Genomic DNA, 23,297 nt, shown 5'->3' with positions numbered 1-23,297 from the left:
CACACCAAATACGGACTGGTTTTCTGATCCACCCCCCACTTTTTTTTAAAGGTATCTGTGACTAACAGATGCATATCTGTATTCCCAGTCATGTCCAATCCATAGATTAGGGCCTAATTTATTTATTTCAATTGACTGATTTCATTATATGAACTCTGTACAGGTTTAGTTTTTTCCATTTATGTTTTGAGGTTGGAGTTTTAGCACGTTAACATGTACGGCACACTGATTGGTGTCACTTCGTTACTCAGTCTGTGTTACACCTGAGAGAGAATAAAGTAGATGTCACACGTCAAAATGTTGATTTATGACCCTATGTCATGATGACGTGTGCATGCCCATATTTGGGCTTCCGGTCAGGACATCCTGGTGGGGTGGGGGGCGGGGGGTAGGAAGTGACCATGTGTTTGGGCAGCCTGTTCCTGTTTCTCACGGTTTATAGTGTGAAAATAGTTTTTTATAGTGTCTTTGAAGTTGTCATGATGTTTGATGTCTAGTGTCCTGTTTGGAACGGGGTGGGGGGGAATGAACATTTCAAAGAGTAAGCATTTCAAAGAGTAAGGCCCCCCCTATTTTATTGCCCTCCGGGTTGTTGTCTATGAAACACGAATGTCCTGGGGTATTGGGCTTTGCAGACGCCTTATAAAGCCCCAGAACAATATATGCGTAAGACTGTACATGATAACCCCGGAATATTAAACAAAAATGACACCTATGCCAATTTTCGGTATGTTATGCGCGTCTTGTCATGAACCCAGTGACAGGGCATTCATACTTCTTGCGCTTAGCGGAGCAGCGCTTTTGTGAAGGAGGTGAGTTTGTGTTTATACAGGACCTCCCGCCCTCACCTACCATCAACCAATCATGTCAATGCGGAGCCCTCCACATTGTTAGCTACAAGATTTGAGAGGCGGACGGCGATGCGGAGTTCAAGTTGCTCCCAGAGGGACCGTTATTGGGTAACACCATCCACACCATCCACTCCGATCACGTTTACAAATCAAGCATTAGTTGGCTCTTAGTCTATCCTTTTTTGGGGGTGGAGGAAATCCTTCCAGATATTATGTGGTTTTCTTACTGGGGAACGGAACAACTGTAACTCTGTGAAATCTTTGAAATTGTATGTTGCGTTTATATTTTTGTTCAGTGTAAAATGTTTGTATTTGGTTATGTATGCCTCAAACATTTATCATACACAATTTGATCATTTTCAACTGAAATGTCATCAGATATGTTTGTTTGGGCATTTTAAGTAAAAGGTATTACGTAGGCATACAGCCAAATAATCAGAAAAATAATTTATTTCGTTTACCACATGTAGACCCGCCTATCAAACAGCAGGGGAGATTTAGTAAAGGGAGGCCAAGGGGCGCTGCCCGCCCGTGCGCGCATGGAAGTGCGCATCCCACAGGTGCGTTCGTGATGTCACAACCCTAGTTACTGTAGCGCGAGGGAGAAAGATTTCTTCTAAGGAAGTTTGTTTTTTATTGTGCACACAGGTGTACTAACACCTTTTGAAACGTTGTTTTAGACTTTTTGATTATTTAACTTCGACTTGATTTACCTGGCCATTGGAACGTTTTAGACGAATATAAACTAGTAGAGGTGGTGGAAAAGCATAGGTAATGGGTAAAAAACTGAAGGAAGAGAGTTTGGATCCCGTAGATTCGTCGGAATATGGTGAGTTAATTTCACATCGCAGGTTAAGTTACCTGGCTGGCTAGTATTTGTCTAACCTCACAGAGTAGTGTCACATTTTCTGTCTAAAATAAAACATTTTTATTTTTAGTTACTTGTCTGTAGTCTAGCCTATTTGCGTTTTTCAGTGATGAAAACAGACAGTTCCTTATGAGTGGTGAAAGCGATTGGGCCTAACTTTAACGTTACTTCTTCACTGGAGGTGTCACATTTGAGCCTATAGCCGATGACTGCATATTTGAATAGCCTAATAACAATTTGTGACATTGTCAATTGCTTAGTATTCAAGATTTAGATACATATGTAGTTATAGGCAAAGTTGACATTTAATTGTTTTCATGAAGCAAAGATATTATTGATGTATTTTACAAAAATACTACGTCAATAATTTATTTGGTTATTGCATCTTTCAAACTGTAAATATATGAATATATAAATGCAATCAGTGATATAAAATCAATATTCAGTAAGCATTACAGTTTAACAATCTACATGTTTTTAGCTGAAACGGGCTAATTGACTGACTATCCGTGACTGACATAACAAGAAAAAAACTGCTGATGCACAACCACATTTCGAGATTGCAATTCATGTATTATACTATTCTAACTCTCAACAATAAGTTGAGACTCTGAGTTCTCCACCATCTGTTGCCCATCCCTGTTTAATGGCATGTCAATGCTTTTATGTAGGTTTTTGGATTAGATGGTGAAATATAGAGGAGGAAGTTTGATATTTATTGTATGAAAAACAAACTTTGTTGTGAGGCATTCATTCTCTTTCAGTCTGCTGTGTGTTGTGGTGGTGGTATTTTGTTTTGCTTAAGTCCATCTCTGGGTGTGCCTATGTATTGTGTATAAAGGCTTACTGCCTTAGTGTGACCTATTACATGTCCATTTTACTCAAGGTTTGTGTCCAAAATTGCACCATATTCCCCATATAGTCCACTAATTTTGAACAGGGCCCATAGGGCTCTCAAAAGTAGTGCACAATATCGGGAATAGGGTGCTATTTGGTCCTTAAACCCAGTTGTTTGCATGAGATTTATAGTCTATTGACATTCTGGCACTGCTATTCAAATAGCCATTCCATGTAAATTCAGCTGCCTCTTGGACAAGTAAAGGTGTCCATCCTGTTTCCTAAGAAGGAAGTGGGTTCACAGGGTTTCTCCCTACCACTTAGACAAGGCGACTTTGTTCCTTTTTAAGTCTTATGAGGAATCAAACATGTATTGCCATTGACAGAGATATTTCACCGTCTGCTTCTTTAATTATGTTAGATTTTTTTGGTTAAAGTTTCATTTGATTGAGAGGTCAAACGTTACGTGTTTTTTCATCCTGGTCAAAAGCCCTTGACGTCAGCAGTGTTTTGTGTTCTGATGTCAATTTTACTATTTAGAAATAATTGTGGTGTGGTTAATACTGAAAAGTCTACAATGATGGCCTGCTAATCATTGGCCATTTATTTGTGAGGTGAGCTAGGCAAGCACTACAGAACATTGGAAAACCACGTTTGAAAGCCAATGATTAAACTAGACAGACACCAGACAAATCTTTCACCTCAGCTGCTTCTTCTAATATTGATACAAATTCTGTCACTATTAATTGGTGCTGGTCCTGGCCTGGCTTTTAATTTCAGATGCTGTTAGAACAGGTCAGCTGCGCTCTCTCTGTTCTCTAGAGGCACCATGAGGTTGTGTTAGCAAGCTCCACAAAATAGTCAGCTGAGCGAGGGAATGGGTGAATTAAATACTGGGCTAACTAGTAGCTAAATCCTTTCCTTAAGCGCTCCCTTTCTGTGTAAGAAGAGGGTGGGGTGTGTCAAAAGTTTATCACTTAATTAGTTGACTGACGCTGGCCTTGACAACCCAATGCATGTTTCCTCATAGGCAGATTCGGTATAGGAGACACACACACACACACACACTATGCAGCCTATCCAGGGGAGAACGGCTGGCCCTACTCATTGAAGCAACAAAAGTTGTACTGCAGGTATTGTTAGTGGAAAACAGGACCCCCCCATTATAGTGAATGTAAAAATGGCAATCTTCGTCGTCAATCTTTGTGTAAATAAAACACATTTTTGTGGAAAATCATGGTACCGATAATTGCTTCTAATACACCAGATGTATGTCCTTGAACCTATTTCTGTCTGTAATAAAGCTCTTTTGTGGGGAAAAACTCATTCTGATTGTCTGGGCCTGGCCCACCCAAGGCTGCACCCCTGCACAGTCATGTGAAATCCATTGATTAGGACCTAATGAATTTATTTCAATTGACTGATTTCCTTATATGAACTGTAACTCAGTAAAATCATCAAAATTGTTGCGTTTATATTTTTGTTGAGTGCATTCGGAAAGTATTCATACCCCTGGACTTTTTCCACATTTTGTTACGATACAGCCTTATTCTAAAATGTATTTAAATTGTTTTTCCCCCTCACCAATCTACACACAATACCCTTAATGATAAAGCAAAACAGGTTTTTAGAAGTTTTTGCAATTTTTGTTATGGAAATATGACATTTAGATAAGTATTCAGACCCTTTACTCAGTACTTTGAAGTACTTTTGGCAGCAATTACAGCCTTGTCTTCTTGGGTATGACATTACAAGCTTGGCACACCTGTATTTGGGGAGTTTCTTCCATTCTTCTCTGCAGATCCTCTCAAGTTCTGTCAGGTTGGATGGGGAGCGTCACTGCACAGCTATTTTTAGGTCTCCAGAGATGTTCGATATGGTTCAAGACTAGGCTCTGGCTGGGCCACTCAAGGACATTCAGAGACTTGTCCCGAAGCCACTCGTGCGTTGTCTTGGAAGTGTGCTTAGTGTCGTTGTCCTGTTGGAAGGTGAACCTTCGCCCCAGTCTGAGGTCCTGAGCGCTCTGGAGCAGGTTTTCATCAAGGATATCTCTGTACTTTGCTCTGTTTATCTTTCCCTCAATCCTTACTAGTCTCCCAGTCCCTGCCGCTGAAAAACATCCCCACAGCATGATGCTGCCACCACCATGCTTCACCGTAGGGATGGTATTGGCCAGGTGATGAGCAGTGCCTGGTTTCCACCAGACGTGACACTTGGCATTCAGGCCAAAGAGTTCAATCTTGGTTTCATCAGACCAGAGAATCTTGTTTCTCATGGTTTGAGAGTCCTTTAGGTTGCTTTTGGCAAACTGCAAGCAGGCTGTCGTGCTTTTTACTGAGGAGTGGCATCTGTCTGGATGCTGCTGAAATGGGAGAACCTTCCAGAAGGACAACCATCTCCACAGAGGAACTCTGGAGCTCTGTCAGTGACCATCGGGTTCTTAGTCACTTCCCTGACCAAGGCACTTCTCCCATGATTGCTGAGTTTGGCTGGGCGGCCAGCTCTAGGAAGAGTCTTGGTGGTTCCAAACTTCTTCCACTTAAGAATGATGGAGGCCACTGTGTTCTTGGGGAACATCAATGCTGCAGACATTTGTTGGTACCCTTCTCCAGATCTGTGCCTCGACACAATACTGTCTCAGAGCTCTACGTACAATTCCTCTGACCTCATCACTTGGTTTTTGCTCTGACATGCACTGTCAACTGTAGACCGGTGTGTGCCTTTCCAAATCATGTCCAATCAATTGAATTTACCACAAGTGGAAACCTATCAAGTTGTAGAAACATCTCAAGGATGATCAATGGAAACAGGATGAACCTGAGCTCAATTTTGAGTCTCATAGCAAAGGGTCTGAACTCTTATGTAAATTAGGTAATTTATTTTAGGTTTTGTAAATTTGCAAACATTTCTAAAAACCTGTTTTCACTTTGTCATTATGGGGTATTGTGTGTAGATTGATGAGGAAAATGTTTTATTTAATCCATTTTAGAATAAGGCTGTAATGTAACAAAATGTGGGAAAAGGGAAGGGGTCTGAATACTTTCCGAATGCACTGTAGTTGCCAATGGCAGCCTGCAGTACCCCGGTCGGCCTTCAACTTGAGTTACTAAATGACAAGGGGCAGCACTGAGTTAGCCTGCAATGCCACTTCCTGGAGTAGCTCAAACTGCATGTTATGTCTCCAAGAGACACCATTTTAACAGGCTTAATTTGGCTTCAATGCACTGTTGTGTCTTCACATATGAATTAATGGTGTCACGTGATCGATGGCTTTGTCCATTCATATATACAGTCATAGAGCCTACCTCACTGTGTGCACAGTGATTAACATACGCTCCTAAAAAGTTATCACAACACCACATCACAACCCAAACAGTAATACCTCCACGTGTATACCTCCTAATTGGACAAAGTTGTTGATCCTTTTACGTCACCACTCTATCCAAGGTCAAGCCAAATTACTTGAACTCACATACAGAGAGAGATTCATTGTTTGGGCCAAAGTACTGAAGTAAAAATGTCCTGACATCTGAGGTTTTGTAGAATCCTAAATGTTTTATGCCATATTCTAGTGAAGCAGATGGTGGTTAAAAACCAGGAAAAATAAATACTACATCAGGAAAGGGTCACTGTCAGTCAGTTTCCAGGTAGTGATTTGCACCAAAAAGACAGCTCTGTATTCTGCTGTAATCTGATATTAGTTTACAGCCGGCAATGAGGCAGAGGAACAGGTTTCTTTGTTCGGATATCCACATTCCTTCTCCCGGACTTTCACTAAGGTTATGTGTATTCTGTCAGTTGGAAGACAACAGCGTGCCTCATTCTAAATCGTTCATACAGTAGGCCTTGTAATTAGTAGCTGCAAAACAAACAGTATGATTGTCAACATCCTATACATTTATTGTGTATTCACTACAAAACTTACATTTTCACTAATTTCCTTTCCACATGTAGTAGGCGATCTTCAGGAAGCTGTTACTGTTAGCAGTTGTTATTCTTCATTAACACAGAACCCAAAGCAAATAGGTTCATTCAAAGAGAACAATCATGCTGGGAAGTAGATGGTCGATGTTCATCCTTCCCTGTCCTCAGTGTTTCTCTCCACAGAACAAAGTGATAATGTAATTTATAACCCCCAACCCTAGCCTGTGGTTGACCAATTATAATTCCTTGCAGTAAAATTGGGCAAATAGCAAGTATCCTGTTTCAGGCTCAGTGTATTGACAATTTGGACCAATGAGAACTTGACACATGTAGCTATGAGACCCAGACTGAAATTCCTACACAGATTCTAAACAGATGTTGAACTGAAAATCAACGATTTCCATTGATCGTTAATTTCCTATTGACCTTTTACTACTCTCTGTATTCTTAAAATATTATTCCATTACTAAAACATTGAGCTCTCATAAAACAAGATAAGTAGGTATATAGGATGTAACGGCCTTGTCAGATAATAGAGAATATACTAAAAGTCAATTCAGCAAGATTCATTTATTGGATATTTAGAGCTTCTTAAATTATACCTCTGAGTGAGACATTGTAGGCCATGAACCTAATGAACAGTCCTACATTGTATATGTAAATTCACTAACTCAAAGTCATAGTTGCTGACTTCATTGTAGACATGAGTGTTTTGCGTGCTTCCAATCAGTAATTGGTGTATAATGGCCAGCGAGATCTGGCCTGTTATTCTACCCCATAGCAGCCTAATTGAAATGAACAAAGTAAACCTCATGCTCAACTGCATATTCCTCGGACAGGTGCAATGTTCAAGGTGCTGTCTCTTTCATTTGTCATTTTATGAAGCCATTTTATTCTGGGATTTCGATTTGGTTTATTGTGAGGAGATGAGGAAGTGTCCATGAAACCAATAGCATCTCTTAGAAATGTGTGGCTTGCCAAACAGGATACAGACCAAACAAAGGTAATTGCTTACTGTGATAAGGTGAATGGGAGTGAGTAGGGCTGTGACGGTACCAGTATTGCAATATTATTTTCCATGGAAAAAATGAAAACACGAAGCAGACCAAACTCTGGGGTTAATTAAAAAGCTGTTGTATGCTATAGGTTGGAAAAAATAAATGTGACTCTGAATGACAACATAATGATCTTAGTTTCCAACATTAGGGCTGTTTTCCTGAAGAAGTTAAATCTGCTTTGTGTTTTGGTTCCTTGCCTTGATACTAACGAGTAACGTGATGCTGGTGTCGTCCCGGCCCTAGTTGTGAGTGACTATGAAATGCAGGATTTCAGTGGAAAATGTCTGATGGAATATTTTTGGGGGATCTGAGCATCCCTTTAAAAATGCACTGCTCTGCTTTGAGCCTGCTTCCTCCATCTTTGAATTCAAATTCAATTAAAATCTCCCCCATCACATACTGCCCCTTCTCTTTCGTTTTAGGCTACCTTTTAAGGTTGCATAAGTCATCAAATTTGTCATAAATACATTGACTTATTCAATGTAGAGATAAAAAGGGAGGGATAATGAGACATACAGTACCAGTCAAGTTTGGACACACCTACTCATTCCAGGGTTTTTCTTTATTTTTTACTATTTTCTACATTGTAGAATAATAGTGAAGACATCAAAACTATGAAATAACACACATGGAATCATGTAGTAACCAAAAGAGTGTTTAACAAATCAAAATATATTTGAGATTCTTCAAAGTAGCCACCCTTGGCCTTGATGACAGCTTTGCACACACTTGGCATTCTCTCAACCAGCTTCATAAGGTAGTCACTTGGAATGCATTTTAATTAACAGGTGTGCCTTAAAAGTAATTTGTGGAATTTATTTTCTTCTTAATGCATTTGATGGCAATAACAGTTCAAATAAACAAAGAGAAATGACAGTCCATTACTTCAGTCAATCTGGAAAATGTCAAGAACTTTGAACGTTTCTTCAAGTGCAGTTGCAAAAACCATCAAGCGCTAAGATGAAACTGGCTCTCATGAGGACCGCCACAGGATAGGAAGACCCAGAGTTACCTCTGCTGCAGAGGATAAGTTCATTAGAGTTGCCAGCCTCAAATTGCAGCCCAAATAATTGCTTCAGAGTTCAAGTAACAGCTGAGTGGCGCAGTGGTCTAAGGCACTGCGTCTCAGCGCTAAAGGCGTCACTACAGACCCTGGTTCGATACCGGGCTGTATCACAACCGGCCGTGATCGGGAGTCCCATAGGGCAGAGCACAATTGGCCCAGCATCGTCCGGGTTAGGGGAGAGTTTGGCTGTGGTAGGCCGTCATTGTAAATAAGAATTTGTTCTTCACTGACTTGCTCGTTAAATAAAAAAACAGACACATATCAACTGTTCAGAGGAGACTGTGTGAATCAGGCCTTCATGGTCGAATTGCTGAAAAGAAACCACTACTAAAGGACACCAATAATAAGAAGAGACTTGCTTGGGCCAAGGAACACGAGCAATGGACATTAGACCGGTGGAAATCTGACCTTTTGGTCTGAGTCCAAATTTGAGATGTTTGGTTCCAACCGCTGTATCTTTGTGAGACACAGAGTAGGTAAACGGAGGATCTCCGCATGTGTGGTTCCCACCATGAAGCATGGAGGAGGTGGTGTGGGGGGGCTTTGCTGGTGACAGTCTGTGACTTATTTAGATTCAAGTCACACTTATCCAGCATGGCTACCACAGCATTCTGCCACGATACGCCATCCTATCTGGTTTGGGCTTAGTGGGACTATCATTTATTTTTCAACAGGACAATGACCCAACGCACCTCCATGCTGTGTAAGGGCTATTTGACCAAGAAGGAGAGTGATGAAATGCTGCATCAGATGACCTGGCCGCCACAATCACCCGACATCAACCCAATTGAGATGGTTTGGAATGAGTTGGACCACAGAGTGAAGGAAAAGCAGCCAACAAGTGCTCAGCATATGTGGGAACTCCTTCAAGACTGTTGGAAAAGCATTCCAGATTAAGCTGGTTGAGAGAATGCCAAGCTGTCAAGGCAAAGGGTGGTTAACTTGAAGAATCTCAAATATAAAATATATTTTGATTTGTTTGAGTCTTTTTTTAGTTACTACGTGATTCCATATGTGTTATTTCATAGTTTTGATGAAACCCTCGAATGAGTAGGTGTGTGCAAACTTTAGACTGGTACTGTATATCTTAATAGTGCTCTATTTTTCTCCAATGGACAACTCTTAAGAAATGTTCTAGGAAGTGACACTAAGCAATGTAATTCCCGTAACCGTCATCATAACCCAGTCATCACCACCACAGCTCTCCAATGTACTGTACAGATTGTACAACCTATAAAGGAGTGTCAAGGTCTTATTCTTTTTGCTCTATTTCCTCCTTCTCAAGCTGAAGACTGTCACTCATTAACTCAATGAGGTGCATACTAACAAAGGCTACTCTTGTTGCTTAGCAACAACCCCCCCTCAATAAACCCTCAAACTCACAGGCACGCAATTCTCTCCATAGAATCTCACACACAGTAAAGCTATTTTGAATATCAATGCAAAATGCCTTTACTGAGAGATGTTTTCCCCATGTATTCTATCTAATCTGACTACTATCAGCATTTTGATAAAGTTTTTTTTGTGTGTTAATGTGCGGTCACAGTATGTGCATAAATAGCTTGACATTTATTTTGAAGAATAGACCTTCAGAAAATAGTTAAATTCTGTTATTGACCCATTATCTCTCTGTGTTTTCTTTTCAGGGGAACCTGCTCAGTATGACCCCACCTTCAATGGACCCATTCGGAAAAGGTAGCCTCTTCCGCTAAGTATCTCTCACTTATTTTGTCTCTTGCTCTCTACAAAGCCTACAAGCCTAGCCCTAACTATCACTATATCTCTGTATGCAAATTGTCCATTGTATGTCTAAAGTGCCTTGCTAGGCATACTTTCTGTAAAACAATTCTGCCCGGAGGCATGTATAACACAGCAATGCTCAAAATCACTTTGTGTGTTATTGTCTCCCCGTTCTCCCTCAGAGGCTGCACTGATGTCATCTGCTGTGTTCTCTTCATGGTCGTGATCCTTGGCTACATGGCAGTGGGAATTTTGGGTAAGATGGGCCTTCTACGCACCTCCCACCTCTCTCAGACCTTTTCTCTCACTCACACAAACTTACTTATTCCCTATGATAATTATTTTCTCTCTCTCGCACCATTAGATGAAATCTGATTCCTGACGTTATCTCTCTCTGGCTGTCAACCTCTTTGACTCTTACGTCCCTTTTGAAACTCTGGTGTCCTCGCCATAACACCCTATGTAAATGTAGTATTAGCAGGCGGAATGCACAGTCTGGCTAAACAAAACCACAGTGACATAATCATCTTGGTCCCTTCCTCAATTCCAACAGCTTGTCAAAATACCACTCACAAGTGAGAACAGAACTCCATTATTGAGAGTGCACTGAAAACATAAGTTTGTCATTGATACTATGATTTCCTGACTTTTCCCCTCTTCAAGGTCTCAACCCTCACCCTTCTCTAGTATTATAAGGTATCTCTATGGCCTTGATATTCTCCTACTTTTCCTGCCTTTCGGTCGAAAGGCCTCCCTCATCTCTGACTCCCACCCACAGTGGTTCCGAAGAGCAGTTCCAAAGCAGAAGCTCACCCTCACCCATGACATCCATGACCTGTCATCAAACACATTCCAGCAGCCACTCACTCTGCCTTATCTAGAGTCAATAGAGCTGCCTGATAAGAAAGGAGGTCATATGAATATATGGCCAATATCAATAGCTTAGTATGTGATTAATGTGATAGGATATTGTGCATTGACCGGATATACAGTCGTGGCCAAAAGTTTTGAGAATGACACAATTATGAATTTTCAGTCTGCTGCCTCAGTTTGTATGATGGCAATTTTGCATATACTCCAGAATGTTATGAAGAGTGATCAGATTAATTGCAAAGTACCTCTTTGCCATGCAAATTACCTGAATCCCCAAAAAACATTTCCACTGCATTTCATCCCTGCCACAAAAGGACCAGCTGACATCATGTCAGTGATTCTCTCGTTAACACAGGTGTGAGTGTTGACGAGGACAAGGCTGGAGATCACTCTGTCATGCTGATTTGAGTTCGAATAACAGACTGGAAGCTTCAAAAGGAGGGTGGTGCTTGGAATCATTGTTCTTCCTCTGTCAACCATGGTTACCTGCAAGGAAACACATGCCATCATCATTGCTTTACACAAAAAGGGCTTCACGGGCAAGGATATTGCTGCCAGTAAGATTGCACCTAAATCAACCATTTATCGGATCATCAAGAACTTCAAGGAGAGCGGTTCAATTGTTGTGAAGAAGACTTCAGGGCGCCCAAGAAAGTCCAGCAAGCGCCAGGACCGTCTCCTAAAGTTGATTCAGCTGCGGGATCGGGGCACCACCAGTACAGAGCTTACTCAGGAATGGCAGCAGGCAGGTGTGAGTGCATCTGCACGCACAGTGAGGCGAAGACTTTTGGAGGATGGCCTGGTGTCAAGAAGGGCAGCAAAGAAGCCACTTCTCTCCAGGAAAAACATCAGGGACAGACTGATATTCTGCAAAAGGTACAGGGATTGGACTGCTGAGGACTGGGATAAAGTCATTTTCTCTGATGAATCCCCTTTCCGATTGTTTGGGGCATCCGGAGAAAAGCTTGTCCGAAGAAGACAAGGTGAGCGCTACCATCAGTCCTGTGTCATGCCAACAGTAAAGCATCCTGAGACCATTCATGGGTGGGGTTGCTTCTCAGCCAAGGGAGTGGGCTCACTCACAATTTTGCCTAAGAACACAGCCATGAATAAAGAATGGTACCAACACATCACACAGAACAACAACACACAGAGCAACTTCTCCCAACCATCCAGGAACAGTTTGGTGACGAACAATGCCTTTTCCAGCATGATGGAGCACCTTGCCATAAGGCAAAAGTGATAACGAAGTGGCTCGGGAAACAAGACATTGATATTTTGGGTCCATGGTCAGGAAACTCCCCAGACCTTAATCCCATTGAGAACTTGTGGTCAATCCTCAAGAGGCGGGTGGACAAAAAAACACACAAATTCTGACAAACTCCAAGAATTGATTATGCAAGAATGGGCTGCCATCAGTCAGGATGTGGCCCAGAAGTTAATTGACAGCATGCCAGGGCGCATTGCAGAGGTCTTGAAAAAGAAGGGTCAACACTGCAAATATTGACTCTTTGCATCAACTTCATGTAATTGTTAATAAAAGCCTTTGACACATATGAAATGCTTGTGATTATACTTCAGTATTCCATAGTAACATCTGACAAAAATATATAAAGACACTGAAGCAGCAAACTTTGTGAAAATTAATATTTGTGTCATTCTCAAAACTTTTGGCCACAACTGTACAGTAGGCCATTTATTGAAAAGGGTGGTGGTTTAGTATATAAAATTACGCGCCTCCATGCCTCCATGCTCTGGACACTACGCTGACAGACACAGCAAACCTTCTTGCCACAGCTCGCATTGATGTGCCATCCTGGATGAGCTGCACTACCTGAGCCACTTGTGTGGGTTGTAGACTCCGTCTCATGCTACCCCTAGAGTGAGAGCACCGCCAGCATTCAAAAGTGACCAAAACATCAGCCAGGAAGCATAGGAACTGAGAAGTGGTCTGTGGTCACCACCTGCAGAATCACTCCTTTATTGGGGGTGTCTTGCTAATTGCCTATAATTTCCACCTTTTTGTCTATTCCATTTGCACAACAGCATGTGAAATTTATTGTCAATCAGTGTTGCTTCCTAAGTGGACAGTTTGATTTCACAGAAGTGTGATTGACTTGGAGTTACATTGTGTTGTTTAAGTGTTCCCTTTATTTTTTTGAGCAGTGTATATTGGTGTCCCCACGTCTCTATTAGATATTGATGTGTTTTTATATTTCCACCAGCCTGGCTTTATGGTGATCCCCGGCACGTCCTCTACCCACGGAACTCTACTGGAATGTTCTGTGGCATCGGGCTCAATGTGTAAGGACCTCTCTGGTGTTTGATGTGCTTGAACTAGAAGTCCTTTATGAACCATCAAGTATTATTTTATTCAGAAGTTCAGAACACTTGATGCTATGTAATGTGAATTTACTAATCATGCATTTTTGCCATGATTGGCCACATTTTCTGCTTTTATCTGTTGCATCTGAGTCACATTTCATCATTACATAATAATTCAAGCTTGGCATGCCTCACTACGTACTGAACTGTCATGTTATATATTTCGTTCAGAATGCATAGCTTGGTAACTTTTGCTTTCGCAGAGCTCAACCCAGCGTGTTCTACTTTGACATACTGAAATGTGCCACATCAATCAACGTCATGGCCGCCGTCCTTAATGGGTTACAGTGCCCCACCACACAAGTACAGTAACATCACACCTTTATAATATCTTAGTTTCTTTAAAGGCTGATGTCAGGAGTAATAAGGAACTCTGTGCACATCTCCAATTTCCCATTGTGTGTGTTTATACTCTTATTAATACCTGGGTCCAATTTGTATGTATATCTAATGTCTTCATCAAGCCGCTGGGAATCATACAAGTTGTCTTCTATTTCATTTTCATTTGTGTGAGGTCTTTCTTTCATTGTCTCTACATCCCAAAGTGACTTACTGACTTTATTGTCCTCATGGGGAAATTTTGCAGCAGTGTCATGTACATGTTTAATGTGGCATTTAAATACAAAACTAAATTGACAATAAAACTTTCATAAGTTACATACCAATATAACATTTTAAAAAATTAAAATGTAATGTGTTTCTCCATATCTGAGACAGGCAACACGTTTATGTCACAAAGTGAAGACCTCTTCTTTCCTCACTCTGCAGGTGTGTGTGGAAAAGTGCCCAGATGTATTCTGGGCTCTGAATCCTTTGGCCTACTTACCGAACGCCACGCCACAAGACTATTTCAACCAATCACTCTGCGTGCCATCCTTTGACCTAGCATCAACTAAACTGGTAAGTCCCATCCTATTCTTACGGAGGTTTGTAAATTCACTTCTTTAGATAGGCTTTCATTGATCATTGTTGTCACTGACTCCTCAAAGCCTTGGACTATCTTTTGGAAATAGATTTAACAGGAGGGGTTTCCCAGTTTTTTTTTTTTTTTTACTCTATGTAGCTGAAGATAGTAGTTTATCCTTTTTTCCCCCTTTGCCTCTCAGAAAGTTAAAGAAATTGTGGATCAAGAGCTGTGCCCGTTCTTCTACACTCCTACAATCTCTGGTGAGTGTGCCTTTTTTCATATTTCATTTCATAAATTACAGATCTAGATGCTTTTAAGTCATTAAATGTAAACATTTCTAATGTTTTCCTCTGTCTAGTGCTGGGAAGATGCATACCTGATGTTACCGCTCTGAAAAATATTCCTAAAGACTTTGCCAATACGCCAGGCTTGCCATCAAGCATCAATGATACAGTCAATGGCATCAGGAACGCCACAGGGTAGGGGGTGTTACACACACAGACACACACACACTGTAAATACCCATTAATAACCCATAATCTTTCTTTCTCACTGCCAGTGATTGGTCCTTGATTGAGTGAGTTAAATTGATCTCACATCAATATAGTAGACTAGTTCCTTTGTGTAGACTTAGATCTGTGTTAGCATGTTTGTGTTAGTGTCTTGCTTTATGATAGTGGTAGCCCTTTGCCATACCCTCGTAGTCATCTGCCCTGTCATTTAGCTCCAGTAGTACCCTTGCACATGGCTAGAACATTACTTTTAGTATTAGCTTTTAGTACAGAGTCGATCCACAAAGCCTTGGGTTGATTCTGAGGATAATATTAACACTGAGTCTGACCATGATGTCCAGACCTGAGTGGTCATTTTAGAATGTCATTAACTAAGAATAAGACTTAAGATAAGTAGGCTATTAGAATTATGTTCATCCTTTGACACATAAAACGTATGAGCATGTGTAATAGTGGGCACTTGTTAGTATTTGATACAGAAACAACCCAAGGATCTGTCAGTCGGCTCTAGTTGTACAACCTCCCAAATTACCCCTCAATGTGCTGTAGTAAACAATACACTTACTGGTACTGAATACCAGCAGTCAAAGAAAGCTTTTAATGTTACCATCTCTTTGTATTGAGCTCTATAAATACCACCAATGTATTTTTATTTTACCTTTATTTAACTAGGCAAGTCAGTTAAGAACAAGTTCTTATTTACAATGACGGCCTAGGAACAGTGGCAGAACGACAGAATTTTACCTTGTCAGCTCGGGGATTTGATCTAGCAACCTTTCGGTTACTGGCCCAACGCATGAATGTACTATTACGAAGAAACCTCTTTATATTTCTCTTTCTTTGTTCCTCTCATCTCCTCTACTTCTAAATCTTCTGTGCTTTTATCTTTATTTATCGTGTAGTACTCTGCATCATGCTGTTTTGTGTCAGAGACATTGTCAGTAATTACTAGCGTTAACAGGTCTTTTCCCGGTTTGTGTTGTAGTGACATAGTAAACGGCTTCAATGCCAAGGAGATCGGAGTGAGAATCTTTGAGGACTTTGCGTCATCATGGCAGTGGATCATCGCGTGAGTCTCTCTCGGGCTCATTTTCAACTACTGCCAGTTACTTGTCAATTCACAATTTCCATTGTCCTGTATTGTTGTATTAGAACAGGATAAACCAGAACATGTTGCGTTGTTGTTCATCTTCTCAGCTGATCTTTCAGTTTACACAAATTTAACTCATTAAATATAAGATATGCTCGACTAAGAATCTAACATTTTATTAGAGATGGCATGCTTATTAGGACCGGAACGATACATATGACTTGAAATGTATCTTATTTTTCTTTCTTATTCTCCTCTACCTCCTTTTAACTTGACCCTCTCCGCTCTTCCAATCCTGTCTTACTCTGCTGTGTACCTTTCTCCTCTCCTCCCTCAGTGCTCTAGTCATAGCCATGGTTGTCAGTTTTCTGTTCCTCCTCCTGTTGCGGTTCATCGCCCCTGTTATGGTCTGGGTCCTTATATTTGGAGTTTTGGCAGTAGGTGCCTATGGTAAGTCATTGATGATAATAATATGTCTACTAACATGTTTATATGTAGGTCACAGTTTAAGAACATTGACTTTTCAGGGTGGTTAAAGCATCTTATTTCTCTCTCTTGCTCTCTGTCTGTCTGTCTGTAGGTATATATCACTGCTGGTGGGAATACGACAACTACAGAAAGTCGACCGTCTCCATCACTGACATAGGCTTCACCACCGACTTCAAGGTCTACCTTCAGGTCAAGGAGACCTGGCTGGCCTTCTGTGAGTCTGATATTACACATGCTCTTTTTATGTCTCTGTTTTTCTCTGTTTACAGACTGACAGACATGCCTTTCTGATGACAACTTTGTACCGTTGTGTTGACCTATCTGCTTTCTCTCTCTTATTCTTTCTCACTCAGTGATAATCCTATCTGTGGTAGAGGGTATTCTTCTCCTGACCTTGATCTTTCTACGGACCAGAATCCTCATCGCCATCGCTCTCATCCAGGAGTCCAGCAAGTGAGTCAAGTTAGATATGAGCCAGGATTACACATACTGGCCCATACTTACACACACACACACATACCCATGTATTGTGACAAATATTCCACCAATATTGTGATACAACCTAACTTTTCAGCACACGTACTATAATGTTTTACAGGGCTGTCAGTCACATGATGTCTACACTGTTCTACCCTCTCGTCACCTTTGTTCTCCTGGTGGTGTGTGTGGCCTACTGGGGTATCACTGCTCTGTATCCTCTCTGTCGTGTAAATATTTGAGTATTTTACACTGCCTATTATAATTTTATGACAAATAATCATAAGGTCTGTTTTGTATCTGTGTTCCACTGAGCACTGTCTACAAACTCCACGGTATCGTTAACCCACTTAACAGAAGATGTTTAGGTATCTGGCCACTTCAGGCATTCCAGTGTACAAAGTGGTGACTCTCAACTCTACTCAGGGTAACTGTGGCCAAATCGGCGGCAATGTGACCTGTGACCCACAGGTAAGTGTCCCTGACGAACTTTGACCCCATAGAGATAGATGCATAAGCCCAACTCAGATATCAGAAACACACACAAAATGTGTGTACTTGCTTCAGCCATCTACGTAAAAAAAAAAGAATATCTGTTTGACCCCTTTCCGTGTCTCCATTCATATTTCATCCCTTCCTCTTTCATCTCTCCCCCCTCCTGTCTTTCCCTCAGACATTCTACAACTCTACAGACTACTCGTGGTGTCCGTCGGCGCGCTGCATCTTCATCAAGTACAACAACGAGGGCCTGCTGCAGAGGAACCTGTTTAACCTGCAGATCTACAACGTGGTGGCCTTCCTGTGGTGCATCAACTTTGTCATCGCCCTGGGCCAGTGCACCCTGGCTGGGGCCTTCGCCTCCTACTACTGGGCCTTCAGCAAGCCCTCAGACATCCCCACCTTCCCCTTGTCCCAGGCCTTCATCCGCACGCTACGGTAAGGGTGTAGACACGTTTCAGCAGTCGGGCTGTGGTGGTGCCTTTCCTTGCCTGAGTGTCCACAGACCATATACTTGTACAGTTATAATTTGAGCCAGAATCCAATTAGTATTTTGTTATCTATCCATTCAACTAACTCCCTTTCTCCCCATATGTCTATAGCTGTGTTCAAATACTCAAATTAACCGTACTATTTGTTACGTGAATTGAGTATATAGTATGCTTATTGGTTATAGTATGGATATAGTTAGTATGCCAAAAGTTCCCAGAATGTCGTACTAAATTTGCCAAAATACGAAGTACACATTCAGTGGACACTATTTCCATGCTGTTAGGGTCCATAGTGCAATTCTTCAGAGAATAGGCGTGGCTTCATAACTTTTCAGAGTTGAAGAAAATGGCAGAAAAGATGCAGCCGAAGTCAGTCGAAAGCGGATACAAATTCATTGCTTTAACTAATTAAGACAAATGTTGAGCAATGTAATAAAGTAATGACTTTTCAAATAAGTTACGTTACACGTTATGTTGGCCGACAACTTGTTAACTACTCTCTCCTTACGAACCGCATAGCATTACAGCAGTATGTACCGGTATGTAAGCTAGTTACCTAAGGTTAGTTGCCTACTAAGACATTGAACTTGCCAGGAAGTATATTAACTACCCCACGTTTATTGACTTGATTATTCACATCATTCTTAGTTAAGTGCGTTTCAATGGACATTGTTAATTCTGGCTATCTACTCTGATTTCGGAGCACTCTCGCTCAGAATAACTGGTGAATATATGAACGCTCAACACCCGTTGACTATAGCGGGTGTCAGTAGACGTTGGCAAAAAAAGCGTAGCTAATTTAATTGTTGCCAGCAGCACAGTTAGTCACCAACTCTCTGGATAACATGAAAACTGCCTAACCAGCTCTGCTAGGGTGATTAAAATGGTCAGAGTGAGGTGTTCTCTCATTTGTGTCTGGAAGTAGCTAGCCAACGTTAGCCAGTTCGCTTGGGTGCTTGACTGACCTACTCCTCGGCCAGAGCGTCCAGTTTGCGCTCTGAGCAAAACGCTCTGAATTTATGGACAGACAATCTGACAACGCTCTGGATTTATGAGCGCACTCTAGCACTCCAGATTGAATTTAAGAACACACCCGAAATTTTTAAATGTTTAGCTAGTCATTTGTTATGCTAACAAGCTAGCAAGATGCTGCATAGCAACAGCATCAACTTCCGGTAGACAGGCGAAGCTCTAGTACGCGCAACTGAAACGATACCGTTCGTTTACAGTATACTAAAATGAACTAATAGTATATACTCATTAACTATACAGTATGTTAGAATGGGTATTCGAACACAGCTGATGTTGCTTCTCTTAGATACCATGTTGGCTCCCTGGCGTTTGGTGCTTTGATCCTCACCCTCATCCAGGTAGTTCGAATCATCCTGGAGTACCTGGACCACAAGACCAGAGGTAAGGCTGGATTTTCCCTTGGAAACCTGTTATTGTTATCCGATTAGCCTCTTAGAGTCGATATCTGCGCACCTACGGAAATCGAAATTGGCCTAATATGGAACTAGTCAATTATGCCAAGCTCTCACATAATGCATGTTGTAATGTAAGGGTAATGGAGCTCCCCAGCTTGTAGTCGTAAAACCCGGAAATTAGTTACCTCTGGTTCGTTCAGCCATCCGTATGGGGAAAGAAGAGGGTTTTTGAATAAATGCTGAAAAAAGGTCTGAGGTTAACATAGGCTTAGGAGATCTTATACTTTTTGTTCTATGAGATAATAGCAGTCAACATTACCTTTTGAATTATGAAGCCTTTGTTGTTTTTCATGACATAAAACGTATGTGAGATCCTACACCTGTGTTGACCACATACTTTTTTAAATTTTTTGGCCTTTTATCCAAAAACCTTACAAAAACACCATTCATTTTTCCCATAGCCTTTTTGAAAAAACAATGGTGGAGTTCGTGCCTACAAAAAGACGGCATTACTATTTCTCTCTGTCTCTCTAGCGGCTCAAAACCCCTGTGCTCGGTTCCTTATGTGCTGTCTGAAGTGTTGCTTCTGGTGTCTGGAGAAGTTCATCAAGTTCCTCAATAGAAACGCCTACATCATGGTCAGTCTCTACTACATCCTCACATGTACCTGTTAACTACAACTACGTGTCTGTCAATCTCTCCCTCAGTTCCCCCAGTGTAGAGTATTTCTGGTAGGCTATGTATCTAATACACAGTCCTCTTTTCCCCAAAGATTGCCGTATATGGAAAAAACTTCTGTGTCTCCGCGAAAAACGCATTCATGCTTCTAATGAGGAACATTGTCAGGTGTGTGTTCTAGTATTGGTTGGTATGCCTGTAGGAATGTGTAGACTTGTTTTCCCCCCCCCCCCTCTTACATAAGAACATTTGCATGGATTTGATTGACTGCTGTGAAACCATAGCTGAATGCTGGGGATGTGTTTCCCTGACGTGCTGACTGTGCCTCTCTCCTCAGGGTGGTGGTGTTAGATAAAGTGACGGACCTGCTGCTCTTCTTTGGGAAGCTGCTAGTGGTGGGAGGAGTAGGTAAGATGACAAACACCAACATAATTATTATGCTGTTTATCATTAGTCATATTTCTGAATAGGAGCTCCTTTTGTGCATTTTACAGGCCAGAAGTGTGATTAGAAAACCTGTCTAAATTAATCGAATCTTTAACCAACCTTCCTCTTCTCTTCTCAGGTGTCCTGGCTTTCTTTTTCTTCTCTGGCAGAATAAGACTACCAGGCAGCAATTTCCGTACTGAAATGCTCAACTACTACTGGATGCCCATTATTGTAAGTGACAGAAAAGTATTCAGATCCCTTCACATTTTTTTCAATTAAAATAGTTCCTCATCAATCTACACATAATACCACATAATGACAAAGCGAAAACAGGTTTTTTATTTATTTTTGCAAATTTACAAAAAATCAAAAACTGAAATGCCTTATTTACATAAGTATTCAGACCCTTTGCTATGAGACTCAAAATTAAGCTCAGGTGCATCCTGTTTCCATTGAGCATCCTTGAGGTCTTTCTACAACTTGATTACAGTCCACCTGTGGTAAAATCAATTGATTGGACATGATTTGGAAAGGCACACACCTGGTTATATAACGTCCCACAGTTGGCAGTGCATTTCAGAGCAAAAACCAAGCCATGAGGTCGAAGGAATTGTCCGTAGAGCTCCGAGACAGGATTGTGTCGAGGCACAGATCTGGAGAAGGGTACCAACAAATGTATGCAGCATTGAAGGTTCCCAAGAACACAATGGCCTCCTCCATTCTTAAATAGAAGAAGTTTGGAACCACCAAGACTCTTCCTAGAGCTGGCTGCCCAGCCCAACTCAGCAATTGGGGGAGAAGGGCCATGGTCAGTGAGATGACCAAAAACCCGATGGTCACTCTGACAGAGCTCGAGTTCCTCTGTGTAGATGGAGAACTTTCCAGAAGGACAACCATCTCTGCAGCACTCCACCAATCAGGCCTTTATGGTAGTGGCCAGACGCAAGACACTCCTCAGTAAAAGGCACATGACATCCCGCTTGGAGTTTACCAAAAGGCACCTAAAGGACTCTCAGACCATGAGAAACAAGATTCTCTGGGATGTGTGTTTTGTCCAATATTTTTATTTAATTAATTTTTATGTTTTAATCCCATCCCCGTCCCCGCAGGAGGCCTTTTGCCTTTTAGTAGGCCGTCATTGTAAATCAGAATTTGTTCTTAACTGACTTGCCTAGTTACATAAAGATAAAATAAATTATGAAACCAAGTTTGAACTATTTGGCCCCCTATGCCAAGTGTCACATCTTGAGGAAACCAGGCTCCGCTCATCACCTGGCCAATACCATCCTTATGGTGAAGCGTGGTAGCAGCATCATGCTTTGGGAATGTTTTTCAGCAGCAGGGACTGTGAGACTAGTCAGGATCAAGGGAAAGATGAACGGAGCAAAGAACAGAGAGATCCTTGATGAAAACCTGCTCCAAAGGGTTCAGGACCTCAGACTGGGGTGAAGGTTCACCTTCCAACAGGACAACGACCCTAAGAACACAGCCAAGACAACGCAGGAGCGGCTTCGGGACAAGTCTCTGAATGTCGTTGAGTGGCCCAGTTTTTTTTATTTATTTTTTATAAATGTACAAACATTTCTAAACATTTTTTTTGCTTTGTCATTAAGGGTTATTGTGTGTAGATATTTTTTTTTAGAATAAGGCTGTAATGAAATGTATTTTTTTTTTTAAAGTGAAGGGGTCTGAATACTTTCCGAATGCACTGTATTTACAGGTATTCCATAGTGGAAGTGAAAGAAGCAGTTAACGATCAATTAAATGTGTGTTAGAGAAAGTAATTGACAGTGGTGTGTATGTCTTTGTGGTAACAGGTGGTTGTGGTGGGAGCGTACCTCATTGCTCATGGATTCTTCAGTGTGTACAACATGTGTGTGGACACACTTTTCCTCTGCTTCTGTGAGTAGAGCACCTCCAGCAACACACATCACTGTATCATATCCTGAGCAGTCACGCATTACATTGCTAAATTTCTTGCTTCATTGCACAAAAACATCTTTCAACATACCTGTCTTGATTTTCTCGCTTCCTTCTTGCTCCCTTTCTCACAGTGGAGGACTTGGAGCGACATGACGGAACGATGCAGAAGCCATACTACATGTCCAAGAACCTGATGAAAATCCTCAATAAAAAGAACAAGGGACCTAAAAAGGGCAAAGGAAAGGATTGATGAAATATTGCCTTGATATTAATCACTGTATAGCACAGTCACTTTCAACAACCTAGAAATACCCAAAAACATCACATCCTAGAAATCTAATTTCGTTTTTTTAGTTATGTTTCAGCCTTATCACGCCTTCCGTTTACACAAATTTGATCACTTTTTTTGCACTTTCAATTTGAGATTACATGTGGTGACCACACGTGTGAACGGAGAAATAGCTGGAACGTAAGAAAATCTCATAACAATTTGAATTGACCAAAGCTAGAGCTGTTTATTAGTCTCTGACCAAAACCAAATGATTATTCTCTTGCAGTGCTTATTTGTTTTCAGAAAAGAGACTATTTTCTCAAGTCAACAAATTATTTATCAGATAGAACAAAAACTTTTGAGACAGATCATCACAACAACAGTTTTAAATACTTTTTTATGATCCTCAGTACTCTGTGTATGATTTCACGTCAAGGTCTGTTTTTTTGTTTTTTTTTGTTAAAGTAACACTTAACAGTTTTTATGATTTTATTTTTTTGTTT

The 23,297-nt window shown here is 41.1% G+C and overlaps 1 protein-coding gene across 1 annotated transcript; it reads left to right on the top strand.

Annotated features, from left to right (window-relative positions):
- Window positions 1-1,625: 1,625 nt before the first annotated feature.
- slc44a4 (solute carrier family 44 member 4) lies at window positions 1,626-23,157 on the top strand. Its single transcript, XM_038972431.1, has 22 exons — window positions 1,626-1,680; window positions 10,251-10,299; window positions 10,527-10,600; window positions 13,443-13,521; window positions 13,806-13,905; window positions 14,371-14,502; window positions 14,709-14,769; window positions 14,868-14,988; window positions 16,007-16,090; window positions 16,449-16,561; window positions 16,692-16,814; window positions 16,954-17,053; window positions 17,199-17,291; window positions 17,446-17,548; window positions 17,751-18,013; window positions 19,385-19,479; window positions 20,028-20,131; window positions 20,266-20,339; window positions 20,509-20,579; window positions 20,737-20,831; window positions 22,418-22,502; window positions 22,655-23,157. The coding sequence occupies exons 1-22, from the start codon at window positions 1,626-1,628 to the stop codon at window positions 22,771-22,773; spliced, it is 2,193 nt and encodes a 730-aa protein (XP_038828359.1). The 3' UTR covers window positions 22,774-23,157.
- Window positions 23,158-23,297: the final 140 nt, after the last annotated feature.

The sequence above is a fragment of the Salvelinus namaycush genome, chromosome 32 (genome assembly GCF_016432855.1).
Source record: "Salvelinus namaycush isolate Seneca chromosome 32, SaNama_1.0, whole genome shotgun sequence".
Classification (NCBI taxonomy): domain Eukaryota; kingdom Metazoa; phylum Chordata; class Actinopteri; order Salmoniformes; family Salmonidae; genus Salvelinus; species Salvelinus namaycush.
The sequence above is the reverse complement of the archived record's forward strand: the minus strand, read 5'-3'. Positions and strand labels throughout refer to the sequence as shown.